The sequence below is a fragment of the Jaculus jaculus genome, chromosome 2 (assembly GCF_020740685.1).
Source record: "Jaculus jaculus isolate mJacJac1 chromosome 2, mJacJac1.mat.Y.cur, whole genome shotgun sequence".
Classification (NCBI taxonomy): domain Eukaryota; kingdom Metazoa; phylum Chordata; class Mammalia; order Rodentia; family Dipodidae; genus Jaculus; species Jaculus jaculus.
This window is the reverse complement of record NC_059103.1, coordinates 140,904,525-140,930,360: the sequence shown is the minus strand read 5'-3', so window position 1 is coordinate 140,930,360 and position 25,836 is coordinate 140,904,525. Positions and strand designations below refer to the sequence as shown.

The window sequence follows — 25,836 nt, the reverse complement described above, 5'->3', positions numbered from 1 at the left end:
TCGCATTGTCATTAGCGAAAGGTCCTGTGTATTTCTTTTCATTGCCTCTTTTAAACATCTTTGCTAGCTTGAGACAGCTGATTTTAGCAGTAATCTTAATGTGGGATTTTCTTGTTTTTCCTTTCTGCCCCTTCATCCTTTCTCCTCCCTGCCTCTGTCTTCTCCATACTTTTCCTCTTTTCCTTCTCCTCCTACTCCCTCTCTTTCTAGCCTGAAAATTGTCTATCCAGTGCTTCCAGGGGCTTAGTAGTCATGAAGGTGTTTAGCTGAAGTAATGAAGACTCTTCTCTACTCCTTGTTCGTTGTCCTGTTGGGCTGCTCTCTTGCAGTTCTGGTTGAAGTACGTGGTGTCTATATTACTGCCATTGTGCTCCAGCCGTCTCAGGCATGTGTGTCTTAGGCCGTGCACGCGCCCGCCATGTCCACATGGGCCTTAGCAGCACCGGCCACTGTCATTTCTGTGTGATATCTTCTACTCTGCCAGGTGAATTGTAGGTACTGGTCACCTAGATAGTACCTACTAAATACTTAGTAATATGAGAATTAATGAACAACTCATGAAAGAGAGGAATAACATGACCATACATATCTTTATTTTTTTTTTTGGAAAAAAAGCAGTAATATCCACTGATATTGCATCAGTCTCTGATTCGTAGAGTTAATTAAGGTGGAGGAAATAGCTCAGTTGGTAAAGTGCTTGCCTTGCAAGCATCAGGACCCGTGAGAACATACCAGTTGTGATAGAGCACATGTTCCCCCAGGGCCGGGCATGTAGAGACCAGCAGATCCTCTGTCACTCGCTGGCCAGCTAACCCGGGCTAACTGGCAAGCTTCAGGCCAATAAGGACCTTGTCTCAACAAAGGTGAGCAGGGGCTGGAGAGATGGCTTAGTGGTTAAGGCACATGCCTGCAAAGCCTAAGAACCCAGGTTCGATTCTCCAGGTCCCATGTAAGCATGGTAGCACATGCATCTGGAGTTCGTTTGCAGTGGCTAGAGGCCCTTGCACGCCCATTTTCACTGTCTCTCTCTCTCTCCCTCTCTCTGTCTCTAATAAATAAATAAAAATAAGTATTTAAAAAAAAAATAAAAGGTGAGCAGCCAGGCGCAGTGGTGCATGCCTGTAGTCCCAGCTACTCGAGAGACAGCATTCCTGAGGGGCAACACCCAGGGTTGTCCTCTATTCTGCGCACACACACATATGCATGTGCACCTCACACACGTAAAAATTATATTACTAGGGCTGGAGAGATGGCTCAGCAGCTAAGGTGCTTGCCTGCAAAACCTAACAACCCTGGTTTGATTCCCCAGTAGCCATGAAAAGCCAGATACACAATGGTGCATGTATCTGGAGTTCATCTGCAGTGGCTGGAGGCCCTGGCATGCCCATTTTCTCTCTTTCCTCTATCTTTCTTTACTTGCAGATAAATAAATAAAAATATTTTTAAAAATGATATCAGGGCTGGAGAGATGGCTTAGTGGTTGAGGCACTTGCCTGTAATGCCTAACAACCCGAGTTTGATTCCCCGATACCTAAGTAAAGCCATATGCACAACATAGTAGGTTTGTCTGGAGTTCATTGCAGTGGCTTGAGGCCCTGGTTCACCCATTCATCCTCCTTCCCTCTCTTCCCTCCCTTACCTTGCAAAATGAACAAAATTTTAAAGAATTATATGAATAGATTGAACTTTTACAAAGTAAAATTATAGCCTGAATATGGTAGTTCACACCTTTAATCCTAACACTCAGGAGGCTGAGGTAGGAGGGTTGCTACGAGTTCAAAGCCAGCCTGGGCTGGAGTGTGACCCTGCCTTGGGAAATAAAAAGAAGGGGAAGGTAGACTAAAGAGCAATCAGAAGGGTGAGAAGAAGATAATATAAAGAGGAGACTATTGAGTCTAGATTGCTTAAGATCTGTCTCCAGGGAGCCCTCCTATGCCTTATTCCTATCTTTAAAAAAATACTTTTACTTACTTATTTGCAAGATTGGAGGGAGGGAGAGAATGGGCACACCAGGGCCTCTTGCTGTTACAGATGAACTACAGACACATGCACTGCATTGTGCATCTGGCTTTATGTGAGCACTTGGTGTTTCAAGGTAGGGTCTCACTCTGGCCCAGGCTGACCTGGAATTGACTATGTAGTCTTAGGGTAGCCTTGAACTCACGGCGATCCTCCTACCTCTGCCTCCTGAGTGCTGGGATTAAAGGCGTGCGCCACCACGCCCGGCCCCCTTATTCCTATCTTTAATTGTCTCTACGTCCATTTTTTGAGTTTCTTCATATTGCAACTAGGCAGAATTGCAAAATTCCCTTAGAAAAGAAACAGTATATTTGAAATCGAAATTGTTTCAGTTTCTGGTGATTGTTAATCTTTGCATAGCTTTTGCTCTGGTGTCAGCCTCTCTTTCTTTATAGCATATCATATGTTTAGAGAAAATAATGAGTTGCATAATAACATGTGTCAGTCTTTTTGCCCTGTTTCCCTTATGATGAAACCTTAGAGATCTGTGGGTTGATCATATCCCTTGCATTTTCAGTAGGTAACATGATCTCACCAGTTTTAAGAGTCTAATAGACAAGAGCCCCAGGTTCCTCCTGGCTGGTGTGCATGTCACTAGACTTCTGCACATGGTGGCTTTGCCTGTTGACTATTGGTGAGGATTTCCTATGAAATAGACAGTGGCTGCTAGAGTGTCTTAAAGATGGAGAATTGCATAAAGTTATAACTTGAAGATAACTGCTTTCTCTACCCTGACTTCTAGTATTAATTGATTTAAGTTTTTAAAAAATCTGCTTTAAAAGATGTTTTTGCTTTCTTGTACAGATTTCAAATGAAGTTTTTCTATGTATCACAGTTGGCGTACTGGCTTCACGCCTTCCCTGAGCTCTACTTCCAGAAAACCAAAAAAGTAAGTCGGGAATTTTTTTGTTATTTTTATTTATTCATACGTATAAATAAGCGAGTAAGAGAAAGAAGGTGCACCAGGGCCTCCTACCATGGAGATACATGGGCCATTTTGTGCATTTGGCTTTATGTGGGTGCTGGGGAATTGAACCCAGGCTGTCAGGCTTTGTGAGCAGGAGCCTTTAACCTTTGGGCCATCTCTCCAGCCCCAGAGTAGTTTTGTTTTGTTTTGTTGTACTTTAAAAAATTGTTTTGCTGGGCATGGTGGCACATGCCTTTAATGCCAACATTTGCCTGTCTGAGGTATGAGGATTGCCATGAGTTTGAGGCCAGCCTGGGCTATAGTGAGTTCCAGCTCAGCCTACACTGGAGTGAGACCCTGCCTCCTCAAAAGAACCAAATTAAAAACAAAAAAACAAAACCTTATCATTGAATTTTTCTTTGAGGTCTTTCTAAAGTTAAATACTTTATTTTTTCTTAAAGTCTTTCTTGAAAAAACTTTAGTCTTTATTTAATTTACATTTGACATGATAGTTGCTCACTTTTAAGCTATATTACTGGTAATTTACATTAACATTTAAGGGCTAGAGACATGGCTTAGTAATTAAGGCACTTGCCTGCAAAGCCAAAGGGCCCAGGTTCTATTCCCGAAGACCCACATAAGCCAGGTACACAAGGTGGTGCCTGCATCTGGAGTGCAGCAGCAGCAGCTGAAGGCTCTAGTATGTTAATTCTCTTCCTCTGTCTGCCTCTTCTCTCTCTCTCTCTTTCGAATAAATTGTTTTAAAGTTTAATTTTAAAAAGTTTAAAATTTTACACAAGTTTATAAAATGCAGCAGTGGTTTCATCTTACTGGTCGTCTTAGCAGTTTGTTTCACAAGTGATTAGTTATATTGCAACCAACAGTTCTGCCAAAGAAAAATTGAGTATTGACAGAAAAATAAACTATGGTTAAATATTCACGAGAGAGCCGTTTCCCATGTGGGTAGAACCTTCCCTTTTTGGCTTGGTTCCACTGGACACATCTAAATTAATTAAAGTTAAATAACAATACAATACACTTTCATGGCCACATAGCCATATTTCAAATACCCTTTAGCCATTTGTGGATGTATTACTATGGACAGAAGTTTGTGTGTTTTTGGTTTTTTGAGACAGAGCTTCTTTATATAGCCAGTCTGGCCTCTAACTCATGGTCTTCCTACTTGCACATCCTGAGTGCTGGGAGATTATAGGTGTGGGCCACCTTGCATGGCCTAGACACAAGATTTGTGGCCCAGTCCGTGATTATAAAAAGTTTTGTCACTCAGCACTATTGAGAGCATCATCATGTCTTGTCTTCCTACCGTGGCTCACCTAGCTTAAGTACATTTAGGTGTTGACATACCCATGCACATATTACCTCCAAGTTTCACTATTAATCTCTGTCTCTATCTTGCTCACTGGCCCTGGTAAGTAAAAATGGAGCATTTTAAAGCAATTGTTCATTTTAGTTCCTGAAGCATTTTTTTTTTTCTTATCAGTTCCTGCCAGATGGCATTGCTCCAGAAATGCAATCTCATTTTTATGGAATAATTTGCATAACTTAAAACTTAACTGAAACTATTTTTAACACTTACATGTGACAGTTGAAAGTAATTAACATAATTTGAATGTAGCAGCTGCATATGTGTTAAACAGTTTCTTAACATTTACTCTATGAATTTATTTTTGGAAGAGCACTACTGGAAGAAACTGTACAGTGATTGTTTGGAGCTAGTCTCACAGACAAGTGAATAAAGAAAGGATCACTGCTAGGAGCAGTTCGGGGGTCTGTTGGTGGCAAAGAAATTTCATTTATTATGTACGCTTCAATCCAAACAGTTCTTCATTTTGCCCCAAGAAGGTTCAAAATACCATTTCACAGCCAGGAACGTTGTTGCCCTATAGTCTCAGTTACTCATGAGGCTGAAAGGATTGCTTGAGTCCAGTGGTTCAAGGCCAACCTGAGCAACATAGCTAGAGATCCTACCTCAGAAGTTCATAACTTATTTTTCTGATGTTTTATTTTTCATTTATTAGTGAGAAAGAAACAGAGAGAGAGATAGGATGAGCACATCGGGGCCTCTGGCCACTGCAAACAAACTCCAGATGCATGTGCCACCTAGTGAATCTGGCTTATTTGAATCATGGGGGATCAAACCTGGGTTATTGGGCTTTACAGGCAAGCACCTTAACCACTAAGACATCTCTTCAGCCCAAAACTAATAACTTAGCCAACTTAAACTTAAGAGCTTTCAGAGAAATCATGAAATTGCTAAGTGTTTTGTTGATGCTCAATTGTGATCTGATTATAGATAACATTCCTATGTCATAAAATATTAAATTAGAAATAATTTTTCCACTCTTCATGAAAGGGATAGTCACATTTTAGTACTCAGCTTTGGTGGTAATCTTACCACTGTAGCCACCTTTGAATCATCTAACGAAGCTTTTCCAGGGCCCATCTCTTTGCATGTTTTACTGCTTGCTCATCAATCCTGGGTAAGCTTTTTATAAAGGGTGGAAGTTTCTTAGGAGTATATGTCTTCTCCAAACATTTATTATTTATTGCTCAAAATGGTACAGATCTTATAATGTGAGATCTTCTTAAAAATGTAAGTCTAGGATGGCTCCATCCAGGGCGTAGGGGGGAGTCTGCCTTTCATTCAGGCATTTATGTGATGGTTTGTGGTAAAATTTGTCTTTTACTATAGTATTGCCAAGTAATGTATTTTCTTAGAAAATAGAAATTTATCAGTTTTCTTTTTAAATAAGACATTAGAATAATAGCTAAAAATATTACTTAAACTTAATTATAATTTTGGAATTTATGACAAGCATCCTATACTTCTTGGATATTCTGTGAAAAAACGAGATTACACAGATTGTTATAAATGAGTTAGCCATGATCTCCTGTTTGTATAAGCTGGGTGAACATGAGTGTTAAGCATATATGCTAATCAGATGTGAGGGCACACACCTGTAGTTCTGCCACTTGGGAAGCTAAAAGGCAGAAGGATCACAAATTCCAGGCTAATCTTTGGACTGTAGCGAAACTTAGTCTCAAAAATTAAAAAAAGCAAGTTATAACTTGGAAATTCATTTTCATTATATATGTATATTTGCATTCAACTGTATTTAAAAAGTATTAATCTCATTTTAGCTTCTGATACAAAAGCTAATTTATGTGTAATAATCATAGGATGTTCAGCCACTTTTTTGTTCATCCGGACTGCGATCTAGAGCAGTGATGAGCCACTGTTGGAGCGCGCTGGTGCCCCCTTGAATCTACACTGTGGCCATGAATGGGTATCATAAAAACTCTGCAAGCCTCCTCAGGTCCCGTCTGTGTCCCACACCTCACGTAATGTGCATGCTCTGTTGACGCTGTGCTAGGCAGGAACTTGGTTATTGGCCATAGGCATGTGAGTAGTAAGTCGTTTGGGCTCAGTCCCATGGGTAATGAAAAATGTTGGGGAAGTTTGGCCTGAGACAGCATGTTAAAGCAGCCATTTTCTATAAAATTTCTCTTTAAAAAATTATTTATTTATTTGTAAGCAGAGAGGTACAGGCAAAGAGGGGGAAAGAGAAAGAGAGTATGGGCATGCCAGGACCTCTAGACACTGCAAACAAACTGCAAATGCATGTGCTGCTTTGTGTATTGGGAGTCATTAGGCTTTGCAGGCAAGTGCCTTAACTGCTGAGCTATCTCTTCAGCTCTCTGTCTTTTTAAATATTTATTTATTTGCAAGCAGACAGGTATCTGTCTCTCTGACAAGCAAGCCAGGACCTCTATCCACTACAAAGGAACTCCAGACACATGCCACTTTGTGTATCTGGCTTTATTGGTTACTGGGGAATTGCACTCTAGTCCTTATTCTTTGCAGCCAAGTGTCTTAATCACTGAGCCATCTTTCCAGCCTCTCCCGCTCCCCTTTTTGAGGTAGGGTCTCACTCTAGCCCAATCTGACGTGGAATTCATCATGGCATCTCAGGCTGGCCTCAAACTCACAGTGATCCTCCTACCTCTGCCTCCTAAGTGCTGGGATTAAAGACATGTGCCATCATGCCCAACAGAGAGGAGAGAGAGAAAGAAAATGGGCATGCTTGGACCCCATTCCAGCCCCATAAATGTTTTTAAAAGCTTGGGTGAGCTGGAAAAATGGCTTAGTGGTTAAGGTGCTTGCCTGCAAAGCCTAAGGACCCAGATTCAGTTCCTTAGTACCCACTTAAGCCAAATGCACAAGGTCACTCATGTGTTTGGAGTTTGTAGTGGCTAGAGGCCCTGGCACGCATGCTTGCTCTCACTCTCGCTCTCTCTCTCTCTCTCTCTCTCTCTCTCTCGATAAATAAAATTTAAAAAAAAAAAAAAAGCTTGGGCAATTCTTGGTTGTGATTGTGGGAGCTGGCAATATATTTTGATGATTGACTTGGTCAGTTTTCACTGAGTTGATTGACTACCAAAAGGGCAGAGCTAAAAGGCTAAAATTAAAATTGAGTCTGAACTGAGAAAAGAAGTTATGCACATCTTTCTTAGCTATGCTACGCATGCCCTAGTCAGGTTGAGATTAAAAGACAAAAGAGACCAGACATGGTGGCACACATCTTTAATCTCAGCACTTGGGATGCAGAGGTAGGTAGATCATTGTGAGTTTGAGGCCAGCCTGAGACTACAGAGAGAGTTCTAGGACAGCCTGGGCTAGAATGGAATGCTACCTAAAATAAAAGATAAAAGACAGAAAGGCTATTTGAAATACAGGTTTTAATTTGTAGTAAACCTTTTAGGTTTATTAAAGAGAAAAAAGATAGTAGTTTAGGTTGCTAAAAGACCAGTATATGCTTTTAAAACTTAAAGTTGATTTTTTTTTTTTTTTTTTTTTTTGGTGGGGGATGGTTCAAGGTAGGGTCTCACTCTAGCTCACACTGACCTGGAATTCACTACGTACTCTCAGGCTGGCCTCAAACTCATAGCCTCCTACTTCAGCCTCCCAGATGCTAGAATTAAAAGCATGTTCCACCACATCCAATGTGATTTTTTTTTTTAATCGTACATTTCTAGAAAGTAGTTTTTTTAGCAAATTTGTTGCTCACTTTTATTTACACGTGATTTTTATGTAATCAACTCAATCCAATTCAAAGCTGCAAAGTTTCCTTTATAATTATTATTTCCTGCTCTGTTTCCTCATCAGAAATTTGAAGTGTTTGTTAAAAACATAACTGAAAGACTATGGAAATGACTTCAGTATTCAGTTACTCACATGCCACCACCCTGTCTTCCATATTCACAAGTACTAATTCATACTTGTTCTTGGATCCTTATTCTGTGCAGATAATTCAGAAAATTTTGATTGTTCAGGTATATTAAATAACAATATTTTATTTAAAATTATAGTTAAATAAAAGTTTTTCATTGTGTGCTATGTAAAATTATTTTGTAACCCATAGTAATGATAAACACTTCACTTTGGGAAACACTGGAATATCACGTACACAGTGGCAGCTTGTATTCCTAGCAGATCTGATTACATTGATAACACTATAGTTAAACTATTTTTAAATTATTATAATGAGAAGAAAGAGGCTTCCTTCTTGTTATCTTGTTATTCCATTGTTATCACAGCATCCTTCATCTGTTTCATTTTGTAAAGAGAAATTGAAAGTATGAAAATGTGAAGATCTTAAAACAACTTCTATTGAGAAATAATTATCCAGGTGAAAGAACCACTATAAACTTAGTATTGCATATTGGAAATAATCTTGAGACTCCCAAGAAAAGTATTGTACGTACAGATTATCTTACCTTTTTTCTTTATAACACTTGATCTTTGTACCATTTTACCAAAAAGGGGGGGTATTTAGTTTTAAAATTTAGTTTGTAAAAATCTCTCATCTTAGATGATTTTGGTGCACTGTATTATCTGCTGAAATACAAGGGGAGAGAAAGGAGGGTGGGAGAGCCCTATACTCAGTTTCACTAAGCTGAAAGAGATGGTTTAATGGGGTTCCCCAAAGAAATTTCACTCTGCCAACATCAACCTATCATGTTAATCATTTTAATTAGCAGTTATGATACATGAGTATACTAACGAGGCTAATTATGGTGGCTTGAGTCAGATACCCCATAAACTCTTGTTTTGAATGCTTGGTCTCCAGCTAATGGCATTTTGGGAGGTGGAACCTTGCTGGAGGAGGTGTGTTATTGGGGGCAGGCAGTCTTATAGCCAGCTCCCCATTGCCAGAGCTTGGCTCACACTCCTGTTTTCCACCAGCCTCTGCCCATGCCATCCTTCCCTCTGCCATTATAGAGCTTCCCCTCAAAGACTGTAAGCCAAAATAAACAACTTGTTCATCACATCACCAGCTTTTGGTTGGGTGTTTTATCTTAGCAACCCAAAGCTAACTGTAGCAGAAAATTGGTACCATATGAGTGGGGTCATTATTGCTACCAACTGTGTGGCCTTTGGCCTTTTGGAAGAGATTTGTTAGAGGAATGTGGGAAGGATTTGAAACCCTGGATTAAGAGACCTTTTGCAGTGCTGTAGTAGAACCTGCTTGGACCATTCTGGTCAGAATTTGAGACAGCTAAATTCAGAAAGAACTGTACAGTGTGTAGGTTTGTGTTGTTACTTTCTTGTTGCTGAGGCAAATATTGTACCGGAACCAGTTTATGGAAGGAAAGAGTTTATTTCAAGCTGACAGGCTTAGGGGAAGTTCATCAGGACAGAAGAAGCTGGCTTACTTCCTTAGATCCATACAGAGAGATACCTCCAACAGCCAGCAAACACAAGTAGCCAGACGTTATAACGTTATACTTGCTCGGAACACGCCTTAGGACTGGACTAAAAGATCTGTTCCCCAGTGACACTTCCCCTGGGAGGAAGCTTAACCTTAGTCAGAGATCCCTGAGGCTATCGGGGACATACATTCATATTCAAACCACCACAGCTTGGTTTATGAAGAAAGAACTTTGTTCAAACTGGACTAGAGGCAGTTTGTGAGAGGCTTACTGTATATCTGCCTGTGACCTAAGAACGTTAGCAAGGTTGAGCTTAGAAGAAATGATCTGGTGTGAGCAGAAGAATATGGACAGAAAGAAATGAAAGTTCAGGTTGAAGACTTCAGCTGCAGTTGTTTGAGAGGTCACTGCCACTGAGATTGGGACTGCTGGGAGAATGCTGGCTGTTGAAAGCAGGCAGCCAAAATGCTGAAGGAGTTTTCCTGCTCTTTAAAGTTTGCTTTATTCCCCTCTGGATTGACAAATTTGGCAGCCTACCTGATGCTATAGAATATAACAAATGCAGAAAAGAAAGGGTCACTGGATGTGCAATGTGGTTTGATTGGAGATGACCACTGGCCAGTATGAGGCAGGGTTGTTGAGTCCCTGTGTGGAGGCCACAAGAGCCATGTGGCTGAATCATGGGTTGTTACTATGGAGACCCCTAGATGGATGGATGGATGGATGGATAGATAGATAGATTGATAGATAGATAGATTTGGAATTGCCAAGGGGAACTGCTGACTCAGGATGGATTGTTCCCCAGGCTATGAGCAGCCTAAGGAAATGAAACCCCAAAGACTGTGGCAGGTCCCAGGTGGACACAGGACTGCAGGATTGGTGTTTGCCCCCTTTATTTTAGATCTGGCATTGGTTCAGTGTTCCCTCGCTATGCCATCCTTTGCAGTTTGAATGTTTACTCTGTGTCATAATGGTTTTTGTTTTATAGGCTCACAGTTAAGAGACCTTGGACTATGGGACTGGCTGAATAATACTGGTTTTGAAAAGACTGGGGACTTTAAAATTGGATTGAATGTACATTTTACATCATGGATGGTCATCAGTTTATGGGGGTCAGGGGTGGAATGTGGTGGATTGAATCAAATGCCACCATAAACTCAGGTGTTTTGAATGTCTGGCCTCCAGCTAATGGTATTTTGGGAGGCAGAGTCTTGATGAAGGAGGTGTGTTATTGGGGTTGGGATTAGGGGTATTAACAGCCAGCTCAGTTCACTCTTCTGCTGCTGTTTTCCACCTGCTGTGGCAGAAGTGATTGCCAGCCTCTGTTAATGCCATGCTGTCCCCTGCCACCATGAAGCTTCCTCTCTAGGCTGTCAGCCAAAATAAATCTTTCCCTCCCATTAGCTGCTTTTGGCCGGGTGCTGTGTCCCAGCAACATGAAGGTGACTGACCGTGTGACTAATAATGCTAGTGAGCCTTGTAAATATACATGGGAAGAAAACAGCTCAAACTAGGAAGAACAGATGTGAGGTCGAGGCATTTCATCAATTCACCATATTGGGTTTTTAAAAACCAGCAAACAAACACAAAACTACTGTAAAGTAGCCAGAAATCCAGTTTGCTAGGGAGTATAGAAGAAAAGAAACAAAAGTAAATTTAGATATTTGAATTTTTATTTGTTGAGGGGAGAAGTGTACAATTAGTTGGTTTCATAAGTCAGCAGGTAAATTTGAACTTACAGCTTTAACAAGTATAACTGACAATGAAAGGAAATGAGTTCTACGATATGACTCGTACCTACTGATAGTTACAGCAGTGTGAATATTGGGCACATGTCACCAGAACGTAAAGACGGTTACTAGCACTGTGTCGGTTTGTCTGTGTATGTACATGTAGTGTGTGCTCCTCAGCATGCGTGTGGAGGTCAGAGGACAACCTCAGGGTACTGGTCTCCTCCTTCCATGTGCTTTGAGACAGAGTCTCTCTGGTTTGCTGCTGGTCTGCAAACCTCTCGATTCTCCTGGCTTGGCCTGTTGCCATAGGTACATTGCGATTGCAGATGCCATGTGGGTACCACTTTGCATCCAGTTTTAGATGGGTGCTGGAGGTCCAGTCTCCAGCCATGGAACCATCTCTCCAGACCCCCATATTGTGTCATTTAATAAATGGTTGTCATTATCAAAAAGAACCCTAAGTGTGGCACTGAAAAGAATTTTGAATTAATCTGATTAAAGCCAGCCAAATGTTCATATTTTACACGTGGGCTTGCTGAAGCCAACAGAGGTTAGATGCGCTCAGTCCACAGAGCTAACTGGGGTGGGAAATTGAGGGTTGGGAGGGGGCCAGAAGGGCCTCCGTCTCCTGTCTCTTTAATAGTACATTTTTCACTGTGCCACGCTGTTGTTAAAGTGTTTCTCCATGTTTCAATCTAGTATGTATTTTCTTATTTGCAGGAAGATATTCCGCGTCAGCTCGTCTACATTGGTCTTTACCTCTTTCACATTGCTGGAGCGTATCTTTTGAAGTGAGTTGGGACTGGCTTGGGTGTGAGTAGACAGAGCAGATAGTATGCAGATGGATCCGAATGCGTAACAGTCTTTCCGGGCCCAATGTGTTCTTTCCACAGCTTGAATCATCTGGGACTTGTTCTTCTGGTGCTGCATTATTTTGTTGAATTTCTTTTCCACATTTCTCGCCTGTTTTATTTTAGTAATGAGAAGTATCAGAAAGGGTGAGTATTCGGCTCTTCTTTTGCTTGTGGAGCAAGTATTTGAAATCATGCCTAGATTGTCAAAGCCTGTGGCCTTGAGAATTCTGTTCCTGTTTAAACTGCTAGCAGCATCTTTACAAGAAAATGAAACTAGTTAGCAGCACTCAGTCTTGGTATTTAAATCTTTGGAATGGAATTTTTCTCAGCTAGCTGCTGTATTTGCCTTATAGTTTTCAAGGCTTTGGGTAGTTGCTTTGCTGTTATGACTTCTTGATTAATTGCATGCTTCCATTTTAGGGAAAGTAGTGATAGAGAAGTAAAATTTTAAAAGAAAGTTAAGGAACAGGTTGTGAAAACTTAAAGTTACTGAACGATTTTGATGGACAATACCAGACTAAAAAGAAAGATTGGAAAGATACATAAATTGTAATGAGTGTAACGTCTATAAAAAGTAAAACATTCAGTTCACAATTGGGCATTTCTTTTGTCCACCATTTTTCAAAGTTGTTCTGCGTATCGGTCATTCTGAGGAACATGGATGGTATTTAGACAAAAACAACAGAAAAAGGAGTGAGACAAAGAATAAAAATTTGCTTTACTAGTGCTCTTTTTTTTCAATATTTATTCATTTACATGCAGAGAGAGAGAGAATGGGCACACCAGGGCCTCTTCCCACTGCAAACAAATTCCAGATGCGTGTGCCACTTTGTGAATCTGGCTTTATGTTAGTACTAGGGAATTGAACTCAGGCCATGAGGCTTTGCAAGCAAGTGCCTTTAATCACTGAGCCATCTCTCGCAGGGTCTTGCTCTAGCCCAGGCTGACCTAAGCTTCTCTGTGGAGTCTCAGGGTGGCCTCAATACATATTTTCCTTTTTCTTTTTTTTTCCTTTTTTTTTTAAGCCAGTCGTAGTGGCACACGCCATGAGATCGAGGCCACCCTAAGATTACATAGTGAATTCCAGGTCAGCCTGAGCTGGAGTGAGACCCTACCTCGAAAAACCAAAAGGAAAGAAAGTATTTATTTATTTGCAAGCAGAGAAGGAGAGTTAGTTTACTGTAGTTCAGAGAACCCTAAATAGGCTACTATATGCTAATGTATCTCCAAAAGTGTGGTTATATAAGAAGGCTGGGGCAATGGCTCAGCAGTTAAAGGCACTTGCTTACTAAAGTATGATACATAATGCGTAGTATTTCCCAGGCATCCAAGTGCTGAAGTGCTTTTTTTTTTTTTAATTTTATTTATTTATTTATTTATTTATTTATTTATTTGAGAGTGACAGACACAGAGAGAAAGACAGATAGAGGGAGAGAGAGAGAATGGGCGCGCCAGGGCTTCCAGCCTCTGCAAACGAACTCCAGACGCGTGCGCCCCCTTGTGCATCTGGCTAACGTGGGACCTGGGGAACCGAGCCTCGAACCGGGGTCCTTAGGCTTCACAGGCAAGCGCTTAACTGCTAAGCCATCTCTCCAGCCCTGAAGTGCTTTTTACAGAATAAGAAACACGTGTTTTAATGAGCATGTACTAGCAGAAGTCTAATTGCTAATAGCTCCTCTTCTTGCTTTATACTTTCATAAATTGGACTTGCCGCATCCTTCTTTCAGATTTTCTCTGTGGGCAGTTCTCTTTGTTCTGGGAAGACTTCTGACCTTGATTCTTTCAGTCCTTACTGTTGGCTTTGGTCTTGCAAGAGCAGAAAACCAGAAGCTGGATTTCAGTACCGGGAACTTCAATGTACTGGCTGTTAGGTACGATCGGGTTACCATGCATACCTCACTCTCCAGTGTGCTACCAATTTCTGTGTGTACATCGTCTAAACAGCAAGGGTAAATCTGGGAGTTGGAAAACATTTGATTTGATTTTGTACCTGTTGAAATTTATTTCTGAATTGAAATACTAAAGCCTTTGTCGAATTTCTAGTATCAATTATTAATGAGAAAAATGTGAAATGATTATTTTTTTGTTTTGTTTTGTTTTTTGATTTTTTTTTTTTTTTGAGGTAGGGTCTCACTCTAGCTCAGGCTGACCTGGAACTCACTATGTAGTCTCAGGGTGCCTTTGAACTCAGGATGATCCTCCTACCTCTGCCTCCCGAGTGCTGGGATTAAAGGTGTGCACCACCACAATTGTCTTGAAATGATTATTTCTTAATATAGTCTTGTCAAAAAGGTGAAAGCTTTAGTGCTAATTTTTACTATGAAAGCAGGGTAAACTTTTTTTTCTGGCATTATTTTCATAAACTAAATTTTTTATTTCTTGATATTTCTCAGAATTGCTGTTCTGGCATCCATTTGCATTACCCAAGCATTCATGATGTGGAAGTTCATTAACTTTCAGCTTCGTAGGTGGAGGGAACACTCTACCTTTCAGGCACCACCTGTGAAGAAGAAACCAGCAGTGACTAAAGGCAGACCTTCTAGGAAAGGAACAGGTTCGTTTCCGTGAAAAATACATAAAATTCAAGAACATTTTAAAAACTTGGTTATGGGGTCAAATTTTCGTGTTGTGTAAAGACAGCTTTATATTCTGTCTTCTTGAGGAGAGCAGGTCTGTTGAGTCCACGGCAAGCAGCGTCGGCTGGGCACTGACAACAAGGACTGCCCGCCTCTGTCCTAACTGCAGGCTCAGTGACTCCTCTGCCCCACAGTTGGTTGCTTGATTCCTTGCATGAGGAGGTCACGCTTCAGAAATGTCTAAGCTTTGCTCACAGATCTTGTGGGTGTGTTTTATGTGAACAGGTTTAGTGAGTTGCTAGGCTGAGTGTGAAAGTGTATATTGTCAGCACCTTGCTCACTTTTTAAAACCTCTACCACCCCTTCCCATCCACATTTTGGTTCCGAGTAGATCAAGTTTTTTATGTTATTTCTGACTGCTTGACCCTTTGACTTGGAAAAGCTTGTATTTAACCTCTTTCCTTCTACTTGCTTTTGATTGAAAATACATTGTCTGTGCATCTACAGTATATATGTAATACTTTACTTGGAACTATAAGATAAGGAGTGTCCTTATTAAAACTAGATCAGCTTGGCTGTCTTCCTTGTTCTTGATGTCTGGTAGTTTTGTCCCTAGGCTTGTCCTAGTAGATCTTGTCCTTCACATTTGGTTCATGCTCACCCCTCCTCCAAATCACTGAGCTATTAGACTGAAAGTATATCAGATGTGTGGGTTGATGTAGGGATAATTGATACATCAACGCATACATATGATGTTTATCTCCAGTTAGTTTGAATTCCAATATCACTTTGATATAGGATTTGGGGGTCCAGGAGGGGTCCTCCAGAATTTATGAACCCCAAGTTCTGTCCTACCTTTAATAAAGAATCAATAAAGATGGACTCAAGCAGGATAGATTATGAATTAATAAATTTATTTAGAGGTAATCACAAATTGTAAAGCTTATTTAAAGGAGATTGGGAATTACGAAATGGAGGCCTTTAAAGAGAGATGAAAGCCACAAACATGTGGAAGGAAAGTGAAGCAGAGGCCTTTAAAGAGGGATTAAGTAGAGCAGCAAGCACGTGGAAAGCTCGCTTAAGAGAAACTGAGGCTTATAAAGAGAGACTGGAGTAAAGCCACAAACACATGGAGGACAGAATTTAGGAGTGTGTGTAAGGAGATTAGAAGAGCACAAGAGCGAATAGTGAGGTTCCAGAAAGAATAAGAGGGAAAATATCAAAGCAGGGACTAAGAAATTCAGAAGAAAATGGGTAATGAAGAGAGTTACACTCACAGTTATCCTGAGTTTAAGGAAATGACCCAGGCAGCAAGCCTGCAGTTAGAGCACACACGTGGTAGATGTAAAGTGTAAGGGGGCACGCATGTGGTAGATACAGAGACCAGAGAAAACTATGCATGTAATCAAAGTGAGAAGTTACACCAACCCATAAAGCAGAGGCAAGCAGAAAAGTTCTCCCAGATCAAGAAACTGTATCATGCTGTCTCCCAACACCACTGCCCAGCCAGGCTGGGTGAGGGGAAAGCCAGACTCGTGTGTCCCTGTGGCCTGAGCAAAGAGGAGAATCCAGAGAGTATAACCCAGAGAGCTGGAGAGCAGACTGGATGCATCCTTTCTAGCGTCAGGTCCACGCCTGCACTGGGAAGACCCAGTGGGTTTATAGATTCGGAGGGCAGACCCCAGGCCAGCCCACGCAGCTAGTGCGCAGCAGGGGCACTGTAAATCACGCTCCATCAGACACCAGTTCCATTTCTGCCCAGAGTTCCATTCTTATGTCAGAGCGAGTTGTCATGTGGGATGGCATCTCCTAGTTCTCTTTGGGCCTCAGTCTCTAACTGAAACTACCTAAAAGAAGCTACCTTTCCTCTGTCGTCCTTCAACTTCTGGTAATGGCTTTATTGGGTTATAATTCCTATATCTTAAGGTTACCCTTTAAAGTATACATATCCATCTTTTCTGTATTAACAAGGTTGTGTGAACTGCTATCTCATTTCAGAACACTTTTTACCTTCCCCAAAAGAAATCCTGTACCCATTAGTGTTTATCATTCCCCTCCCACTTCCCCTGCTCTTGGCAGCCACTAATCTGTTTTCTGTCTCAGTGGATTTCCCCTTCTGACTATTCCTATAAGTGGAGCAATATGTGATCTTCTGTGGCTGACTGCTTTAATGAGCACAGTGTTTTTCAGGTTCCTCTGTGACAGCACAAATCACTGCTTCATTCCTTTCTATGACCAAGTATTCTAGTGTATGCATGTACCATATCTTGTTTATTCAGTTGATAGGCATTCAGGTGGTCTCTACTTTTTATCAATTAGGAATAATATGATGATTTGTGTACAGGTTTTGTTTTTTATTTTATTTTATTTTATTTTATTTTATTTATTTATTTATTTGAGAGTGACAGACACAGAGAGAAAGACAGATAGAGGGAGAGAGAGAATGGGCGCGCCAGGGCTTCCAGCCACTGCAAACGAACTCCAGATGCGTGCGCCCCCTTGTGCATCTGGCTAACGTGGGACCTGGAGAACCGGGCCTCGAACCGGGGTCCTTAGGCTTCACAGGCAAGCGCTTAACCGCTAAGCCATCTCTCCAGCCCTGTGTACAGGTTTTGTATGCATGCCTGTTTTCTCCTCTTGGTCTATACTCAGGAGTGGAATTGCTGGGTCATTTTTGGGAGCTGCCCTGCTGGTTTCCAAAGTGGCTGCACCATTTTACTTACACTGGTTTCTTGGAGGGTTTTATCTAGTTGTATATGAACCATTTGGTTAAAATTAAAAAAAAAAAAAAAAAAAGATTGACTTTTTTTCCTATTTTTCTTTCTCAAGAAAGGATCTCACTCCAGTTGAGGCTAACCTGGACCTCACTATGTAGTCCCAGGCTGGCCTCAAACTCATGGCAATCCTCCTACCTCAGCCTCCAAAGTGCTGGGGCAAAAGATGTGTTCCACCACACCCTGCTAAGACTAGCCTTTTTCTAATGAATGATCATGATAACATTTTGAAAAGTTATGTCGTTTAGTTATATAATACAGAGTTTAGTTCTGTGGAATTTATGTAGATATCTGTTCTGATGCCAGTGGAACACTGCCTCAGTTGCTCCAGCTTTTTGAAATCAGATGTGAGTTTTCTTTCTTTTCTTTCTTTTCCCCCCTGTTCTTGTTATTTCAAGGACCTTACATAGCTGTCCATTTTAGAATTGAAAACTCAGCTTTGTAGTTTCTGATGTAAAACAGATTGGCTGCTTGGAGGAACATGGACACAGGTGTCTTCATTTGTTTTGGTCTTGAATTTCCTTCATTTGAACCTTGTAGTTTGCAATCTACAAGTCTTTTGTATAATATCAGTATTGTTTGTTCTTTGAAACATTTAGAAGAATTTACTAGTGAAGCCATCTTCTGTAAAAGAAGATTAACTATAGATTCACATTCTTTATTTAAAAGATAATATTAGGGCTGAAGAAAAAACTCAGCAGTTAAAGGTGCTTGCTTGCAAAGCCTGATAGCCTGGGTCCAGTTTTCCAGTAGTCTCAGGGTGGCTTTGAACTCACAGCGATCCTACTACTTCTGCCTCTCAAGTGCTAGGATTAAAGGATTGTCCTACCACACCCAGCTCTAAATAAATATATTTAATACAAGATGTGATGGGGTCCTGGAGGGATGGCTTAGCAGTTAAGGCATTTGCCTGCAAAGCCAACGACCCTGGTTCAATTCCCCAGGATCCACATTAGCCAGATGCACAAGGGGGCGCATGCATCTGGAGTTCATTTGCAGTGGCTGGAGGCCCTGGCACGCCCATGCTCTTTCCCTCTCTCTCCCTTTCTCTGTCAAATAAATAAATAAATAAAAATAAAAAATTTTTAAAAAGATGGTTTTTTAAAAAAAAGGATGTAATGGGGCTGGAGGGATGGCTTAGCAGTTAAGGCACTTGCCTGCAAAGCCAAAGGACCCAGGTTCGATTCCCCAGGACCCAACATAGTCAGATGCACGCGGGGCGCACATGTCTGGAGTTCATTTGCACTGGCTGGAGGCCCTGGCACACCTGTTTTCTCTCCCTCTCCTTTCTCTGTCAAATAAATGAATAAATAAAAATAAAATATTTTTAAAAGATGTGATGGATAAAGTGAGGAGGGAGGGAATATCATGGTTTATTATCCATAATTATAGAAGTTGTCAATAATATATATAAATAAATAAATAAAAGATAAGATTATGTTTTTCTACTGCTTAATGTCTCACTAACTTGTATTTTCAAGACATTTATCAGTTGTGCATAAATTTTTAAAACTTTTGGCATAAATTTATTCATGGTATCTTATTTTATTGTTGCCTACAGATAAGCAGTGATGTCTGGTTTTTATTTCTTATGTAATTTTTGCCTTTTCTCTTTTATCTATCAGTCAAAATCTACATTTGGGGACCATGATGTAGTATGTTTGGACAGGTAGAGCACCTACCTAGAATGTGTGAGGCCTTAGATATAATCCCACTCTACAGATCAAAACATTTGTCTCTGCTTAATTTCCTTAGTTGCATCTTGTATGTGAAATTGACTTTTTTTTTTTTTTTTTTTTTTTTTTGAAGTAGGGTCTCACTCTAGCCCAGGCTGACCTGAAATTCACTACTTAGTCAAACTTACAGCAATCCTCCTACCTCTGCCTCCTAAGTGCTGGGACTAAAGCGGTGTGCCACCACACCCAGCTGTGTCGTTGACTTCTTCCAATCTTGCCACTTAAATCTGCTGCTCAGTTGTTGGTGGTCTACCTTCTTGACGTGGGTCTCTGGGTTACTGACCTTGACCTCCCTGTGAAGATCACCTTCGGGGGAAGGCACATGGCCCTCAGCCCTGCAGTGGCTGTACTTCAACAAGTTTTTTGTTGTTCTTTGACATTATTGTCTAATTGTCAGTTTTCCTTAAACCATGAGTTGAAGTGCACCAACTTACTAAATATTTGGTCATTTTCTCTTTTTAAAATATTTTTTATTTACTTGTGTGTAGGGAAGAGGAAGAGACAGAGTGTGAGTATGGGTGTACCATGACCTCTTGCCACTAAATACAAACCCCAGACACGTGTAAATCTGCATCTGGCTTTACAGGAGTACTGGGGAATTGAACCTGGGATGGCAGGGTTTTGCAAGCAAGTGCCTTGAACTGCTAAGCATCTCTTCAGCCCTCATTTTCTACTTTTTTTTTTTCTGCTACTGATTTCTAACTTAATCCCATTATGATTAAAGAACATTTTCCAAGTGATTTCACTTCCGTAAAACTTGATGAGACTTTCATTCAGCCTGTATCCAGTTATGGTAAATGCTTCTTCTGTATCCCAAAAGAACATACATTCTGCATTTTGGGGTATGAAGTTACATTTGTTGTGCTCCATATTTTTTTTTTTCTTGACTGATTTGTTAGGGGAAACTCTCCTTGTCTATTTCTAAATACTATCTACTAAAGAATTTATGTCGGTATACTTAAAAAATTATGTTAAAGTCTCATACTGTTTATAAAGTTGAATTTCTTCTCATAGTTTTGTGAGTGTTCTATATACTTTTAAAAATATGTTATTAGGTATATTAAAATTTAGGACTGTCCTATCTTCTGTTAAAAATGTTCCTTTATTATCAGATGTGTGGTCTACCTGAATTTGTAGCTACAATGCTACTTTAGGTAAAACTTTGTAAAGGCATAATATCTTTTCCTCAATTTTTCACTTCAAACCTTTGTTTCACATAAAAATGGTGCCTCTTAGCTGGGCATGGTGGCACACACCTTTAATCCCAGCACTCAGAAGGCAGAGGTAGGAGGATTGCTTTGAGATCAAGACCAGCCTGGGACTACAGAGTGAATTCCAGGTCAGCCTGGGCTACAGTGAGACCCTGCCTTGAAAGAAAAAAAAAAAAAAGAAGGAAGGTACCTTTGTATATAAATAATATTACTTGCATTTACTTATAAAAGTGAGTAATTTTGATACTTTCTCGTTTCAGAAAATGGTGTGAATGGAACAGTGACTGCAAATGGAGCAGACTCTCCCCGTAATAGGAAAGAGAAATCTTCTTAATGAATTATAAGCTAATCGATTAATGTCCCCAAAGAAATCTGCTTTCTACTCTATCTTTCAGCACTAGAGATTTTTCTGTTCTTGAAAATACAGTTTGTGCTCTTTGATTCTTGCTGTGGTACTGTTTCATGCATTTCTAAAGGGCATTGAGGGGAGGGTGATAACTACCAGTGAAAATATTTTAGCTTAGACTAAGCTACTTGCCTTGAAAATAGCTTAAGGACCACCACATACTTTATTTTGCTTTTTATCTTTGAACATTTTTCTAATGGTTTGGAGAGAAAACTTTACAAAAACCACACATACCCAGTGAAAACTTTCTTGCTGTCACCAGTTTTTTATAATACTAGAGAGATGACCTGTTCCAATAGGTCATATTTTTTAAGTTATCCTTCAGGGTAAAATGAAAATATTATAAAGTCAGATGTCAAACTTTTAATATGTTCTCAGTGGTCTCTAATTTTTTGGGATTTTTGTAGCCTTTACACCTGGAAAAAAAAACAAACAAAGATTTGTAAAATTACCAAAATAATTGTGTGCTTTATTTTGTAGGTAGTGGTTGTAAGTGTTATATCCCCATTATTGAAAAAATAGTAGTTGAAATATGTGAAGATTAGACCATATGTTAGATCAGAATGTCATTGACATAAGACTCCTTAGGAAATAGTCTTTCCTGTGCATTTTCAACACGTTATGAACTGGCAATCAGAAAATGTTTACTGTGAAGAGGAATATCCAGCTTACAGAGCACTTCTGGTATGTTTGTCAATCACAGTTCTTAATGAGGCTTGCTGGAAGTCTAATATGCATAGCATCTTAGAGAAATATTGTTTAACCTGAAAACCCTTTTAAAAAATAATGCCTACTTGATTTATATCTATTAAAAAGATGTCAGGTAATTATATTTGGAAAACTAATGCACTAACCTTAAAGAAATTGAAAATTCAGGTGGATAGTCTTAACACGAGACAGTACTTTATGTTACAACTATAGCTTTGGACCCATCTTTAATTGAGAAACATTTATCTGTATAAAACATATTTTTGGATAAATATATATATATATATTTGTATCTACAGAAAGGCTCTACAAAGCATTTGAGTAAAACACTTGGTTCCCTTTTCTATGGTTATCCTGAGAACCCTGTACATGGTCTGTTCGCGTCTTCACAGCATGCAGTGCTCCATTTGATGTCGTCTTGTTCCTCATTTCTCACTCCTGTCACCAGCTCATAAATGTGTGTGCCATTTTGCATATCAAAGTTGCAGGCTGTGGGTCTGAGGTTAAGTCACCATGCTGCTAGCTGGTTCGCTTTCTCTTCCAGCTGTTTATCTACTTCCTGGAAAAGTTGTAGCTCTCTGTAGCATTATGGGCTTTCCGTGGAACCAAATTTTTGCCACTAAAAACCGGCATTATATTGAACTATACATTGAGAAAAATCAATCAAAATAAAAAATTTTTACTTTCACAAGCTGCTTCCTGGACAATTCCTTCATTATTAATGTTTATGCTACTTTTCGTATTTCATTAAAATGTATGTACTATCTTAAAATTGGTTAGTTCTATTGAATATGAAGGTTGCTAGAGGAAAAAATGGTTTGTAACCAAATAAGTGCAGGGAACACTGGGGCTGAGGCCCTTCTTTACTTTAGGACTATTCAGTCCTCCTAGACTTGCAAATGTGAGTGTACTGACCGAGGGTACAGTCAGCATTGTCTCCCACCTCATCGGACTGACATAATCTTTTTTGTTGAATTATTTGCAGCATTTGCATTCTGTAGCATAGAATATGGGTTTTAGAAAAGAAAAAAAAATGCTTTTTTTGGTATGTTTAGAACTTTACAAAACACACATGTAGCAGACAGCTTCAGGTTCGCTGAGATGAACTTCCAGACCAGGCATGGTTATGGAGGAAGGGATTTATTGAAGCTTACAGATCCAGGGGAAGTTCCATAATGCAGAAGAAGCTGACCTGCCATCGCAGGTCCAAGCAGAGAGTGAAGCAGAGCTTAAAATAAAAAAAAAAAATTAATAGGTTGGTATTGTATATATGTAAGTAGGATGATTGAGATGGGGAGGGGATATGATGGAGAATGGAATTTCAAAGGGGAAAGTGGGGTGGGGGAGGGTATTACCATGGGAAATTTTTTATAATCATGGAAAATGTTAATAAAAATTGAGAAGAATAAAGAAAGAAAAAAAAAAAAACCCACAGCAGCACAGCACACTTCAGGAACTCTAGCTAGGCACACTTTGCATATCTTTAGATTTGAATTTCAAACCCACCACCACACCTTAGGACTGGACCACCCAGTGACACCACCTCCAGCCAGGTGGCTGCAGATGCAAACTACAAACTAATAAAACAGTGAATATATTGGGGACCATCTACTGAAACTACCACAACACATACACACGTGTATTTATAAATTCTGAGTTGGAAACCCATGCTTCCCAAGTGCTTTGTGGAAAGCTTTGCCTCACTGACTTTGGATGCTACCCAGGCCATCATTATCCAATGATGAACCTTGAAGCCTGATGGGAAACAGACTGGACTGAGTAAGCATGGCTGACGTTTGCTACTAAGCTCTTAGTGACCTTGAACTAGTTGCCTTGTCATTGTGAGGTTAAACTCTTTCTCCCTAAAACGCTTGCATTCAGAATGTGGCTGGAAGTGGTTCTGGTGGTTTATTCTGGAATGAGAGTATTAACCACATGCTTCTGAACTCTTGCAAAGTCCTGAAGTTCAGAACTCATCCTGGAGGAAAGTTTGAGGGGAAATACTTGTGGCATAGATGTAATTAGCAAGACACCAATGATACCCTTTTATCTGTTGTGTTGCAAACATCTTTACTGAAACCTGGTTCTGCTGTCTACAAATGGCAAACACTGAAAGTGGCTTTTATGAGAGAGAGAATGGGCACTCCAGGGCCTCTAGTCACTGCAAACGAGTTCCAGATGCATGTGCCACCATGTGTATCTTATTTACATGGGTTATGGGGAATCAACCTGGGGATTCTAGGGGGGAAATGCTTAAGCAGGCATTTAGGAGAGAGACCACATTGGCAAGCAGCCCATTCTGCAAGAATGAGACAGGAGGTAAGAAGGCATGCTGGACGTGGTAGTCTGATTGCGAAGCCTTTTCTGAAGGCTGCTGGCCTTTTACGGAAGCACACCCGCGCTGCTGTGCTTCATGCACACATGAGACAGTGCATCCCAACAAAAACCAGCTCTGTTTGTCCAAGCATGAGTTGCTTTACAAAAAGTTGTACTAATAGCTAAATGACATGGTAACACTGTTTGGTACTATTTGAAAAGAGGCTAAGCCACTTTGTCTAGCTCAAAAAATGAAAAAGATGATTTGTGTATTTTTCCGAGCTAAAATAAAGTGTGGATGTCAATGAAAACATATTTTAAGAGGCTTATATCCATGACATCTTGTTCACGATTAGTAGTAGCCCGACTTTAAATAGACAAAAAACACTTAACATTTTGAAGATCCAAATTTCAACCAATTTAAGTAATAAAAAAAAATTCCAATTGGTTTCAGCTATCATTAAGTTACACTATGGGTAAGACTAACTACAGTGTAAACTTTGACTCCACCAGTCAGTTCTGAGCAAGTAAATGTCCAGGTTAGTTTCCAGACATAGGTCTAGTCCATGATTTTTTCAACTTTGATTGTTCACAGCCTACCTGTACAACCACTTGTCTGTCTCAGTTCAATATCCAGTAAGTTACAAGAGATACTAAGCACTTCTATATTCGATGATTTTGCCCAACTGGACACTTAAGTGTCTGACACACACACGTACATTGGTAGGTACAGTATATATTTAAGTGCATTTTTGACTTCACATGTTTCCAACTTAACAATGGGCTCATTGGGATGTGATCGCATGTTGAGGGTCTATAACAGCACCTGCCCCACAGGGTAGTCCTGAAAACCGAGGTGGCATGTATAGGACTGTGCCTGATGTTCATTCAGTCCTAGTTCATGAAATCAGGTTGTGGCAGACAGCAGAAATGGGCATTTGTTACTGTTGTCTGCAACTGTTTTGCATCCATGCTTTTCTCTGAAGATACAGTGTTCCATAGCCACTTGTCTGGAGCTGTGGGCTGAAGTGTCACAGAAAATGCTCAGGCCAGCATCCTGGTCAGCAGAGTTAGGGCCACTCTTTGGAATGCTGTAGCCATAAGGCTGCACAAAAATAAAGCATCCACATCTCTTGTGAATCTTGTACATGATGCACTTACAATAATAAGTCCCTTGAGTAGTTTCTAAAGAATATTTTAAAGTCAAGCATATAGTTTGTGAACCTATCTTTCCATTTCAGGTGGTTTATGCAACTTCTAGAGAAGTTTCTGGTGCTTCAGATGTGTCATATCTTCTGCTAGAAAGATTTAAGCTCTAGTAAATGAGGGCATCACATGATGTTTATCAAGAAGTTGGAACTGATTTTTCAAAATCCCCTAGAAATTACATATATTGTTGTGTACTAATTGCACTTTCCATGTCAGGGTAAATTATGTGTTAAATCTGATGGGTGGTCAGATTTGCCATTCTAAAATAAGATATATTTTGGGTTTGTCATTTGTTGCTTCCTAATTCATAGTGCCTTTGTCTCCTCTTCTGTCATTCATTGGGGAAGGGTCTCAGTTGGTCACAAGTTGACCTTGGAACCCTCTACAGACCAGAAATCTCAGCCTCCCAGATGACAGAATTAAGGGTGTGGGGCAACACACATCCTTAGGGACTTTGACTTTGTTAGAGGATCAGTTTGTCACAATACCTACTCTTGCATACTCTGTGCTGGTATTTCTTGAATACTGTTCAGTTAAATTAGAATTTGCCTGTATTTTGTTCTACTCAGCCTACTAGAATACTCTCATAGCAGGCAAACCCAACACCTAGGGTCACTTTTTTGGTTACTCTGAGAGTCTTAAGGCCCACATC

The 25,836-nt window shown here is 40.1% G+C and overlaps 1 protein-coding gene across 1 annotated transcript in view; it reads left to right on the top strand.

Annotated features, from left to right (window-relative positions):
* The window catches only part of Tram1 (translocation associated membrane protein 1), a 38,773-nt gene extending 16,426 nt beyond the window's left edge, over positions 1-22,347 (top strand). The window contains exons 6-11 of the mRNA XM_004653295.2: positions 2,824-2,908; positions 12,115-12,185; positions 12,288-12,392; positions 13,976-14,119; positions 14,642-14,802; positions 20,806-22,347. Coding sequence (XP_004653352.1) covers positions 2,824-2,908; positions 12,115-12,185; positions 12,288-12,392; positions 13,976-14,119; positions 14,642-14,802; positions 20,806-20,879 — 640 coding nt within the window. The 3' untranslated portion in view covers positions 20,880-22,347. The remainder of the gene's footprint in view (positions 1-2,823; positions 2,909-12,114; positions 12,186-12,287; positions 12,393-13,975; positions 14,120-14,641; positions 14,803-20,805) is intronic.
* Positions 22,348-25,836: the final 3,489 nt, after the last annotated feature.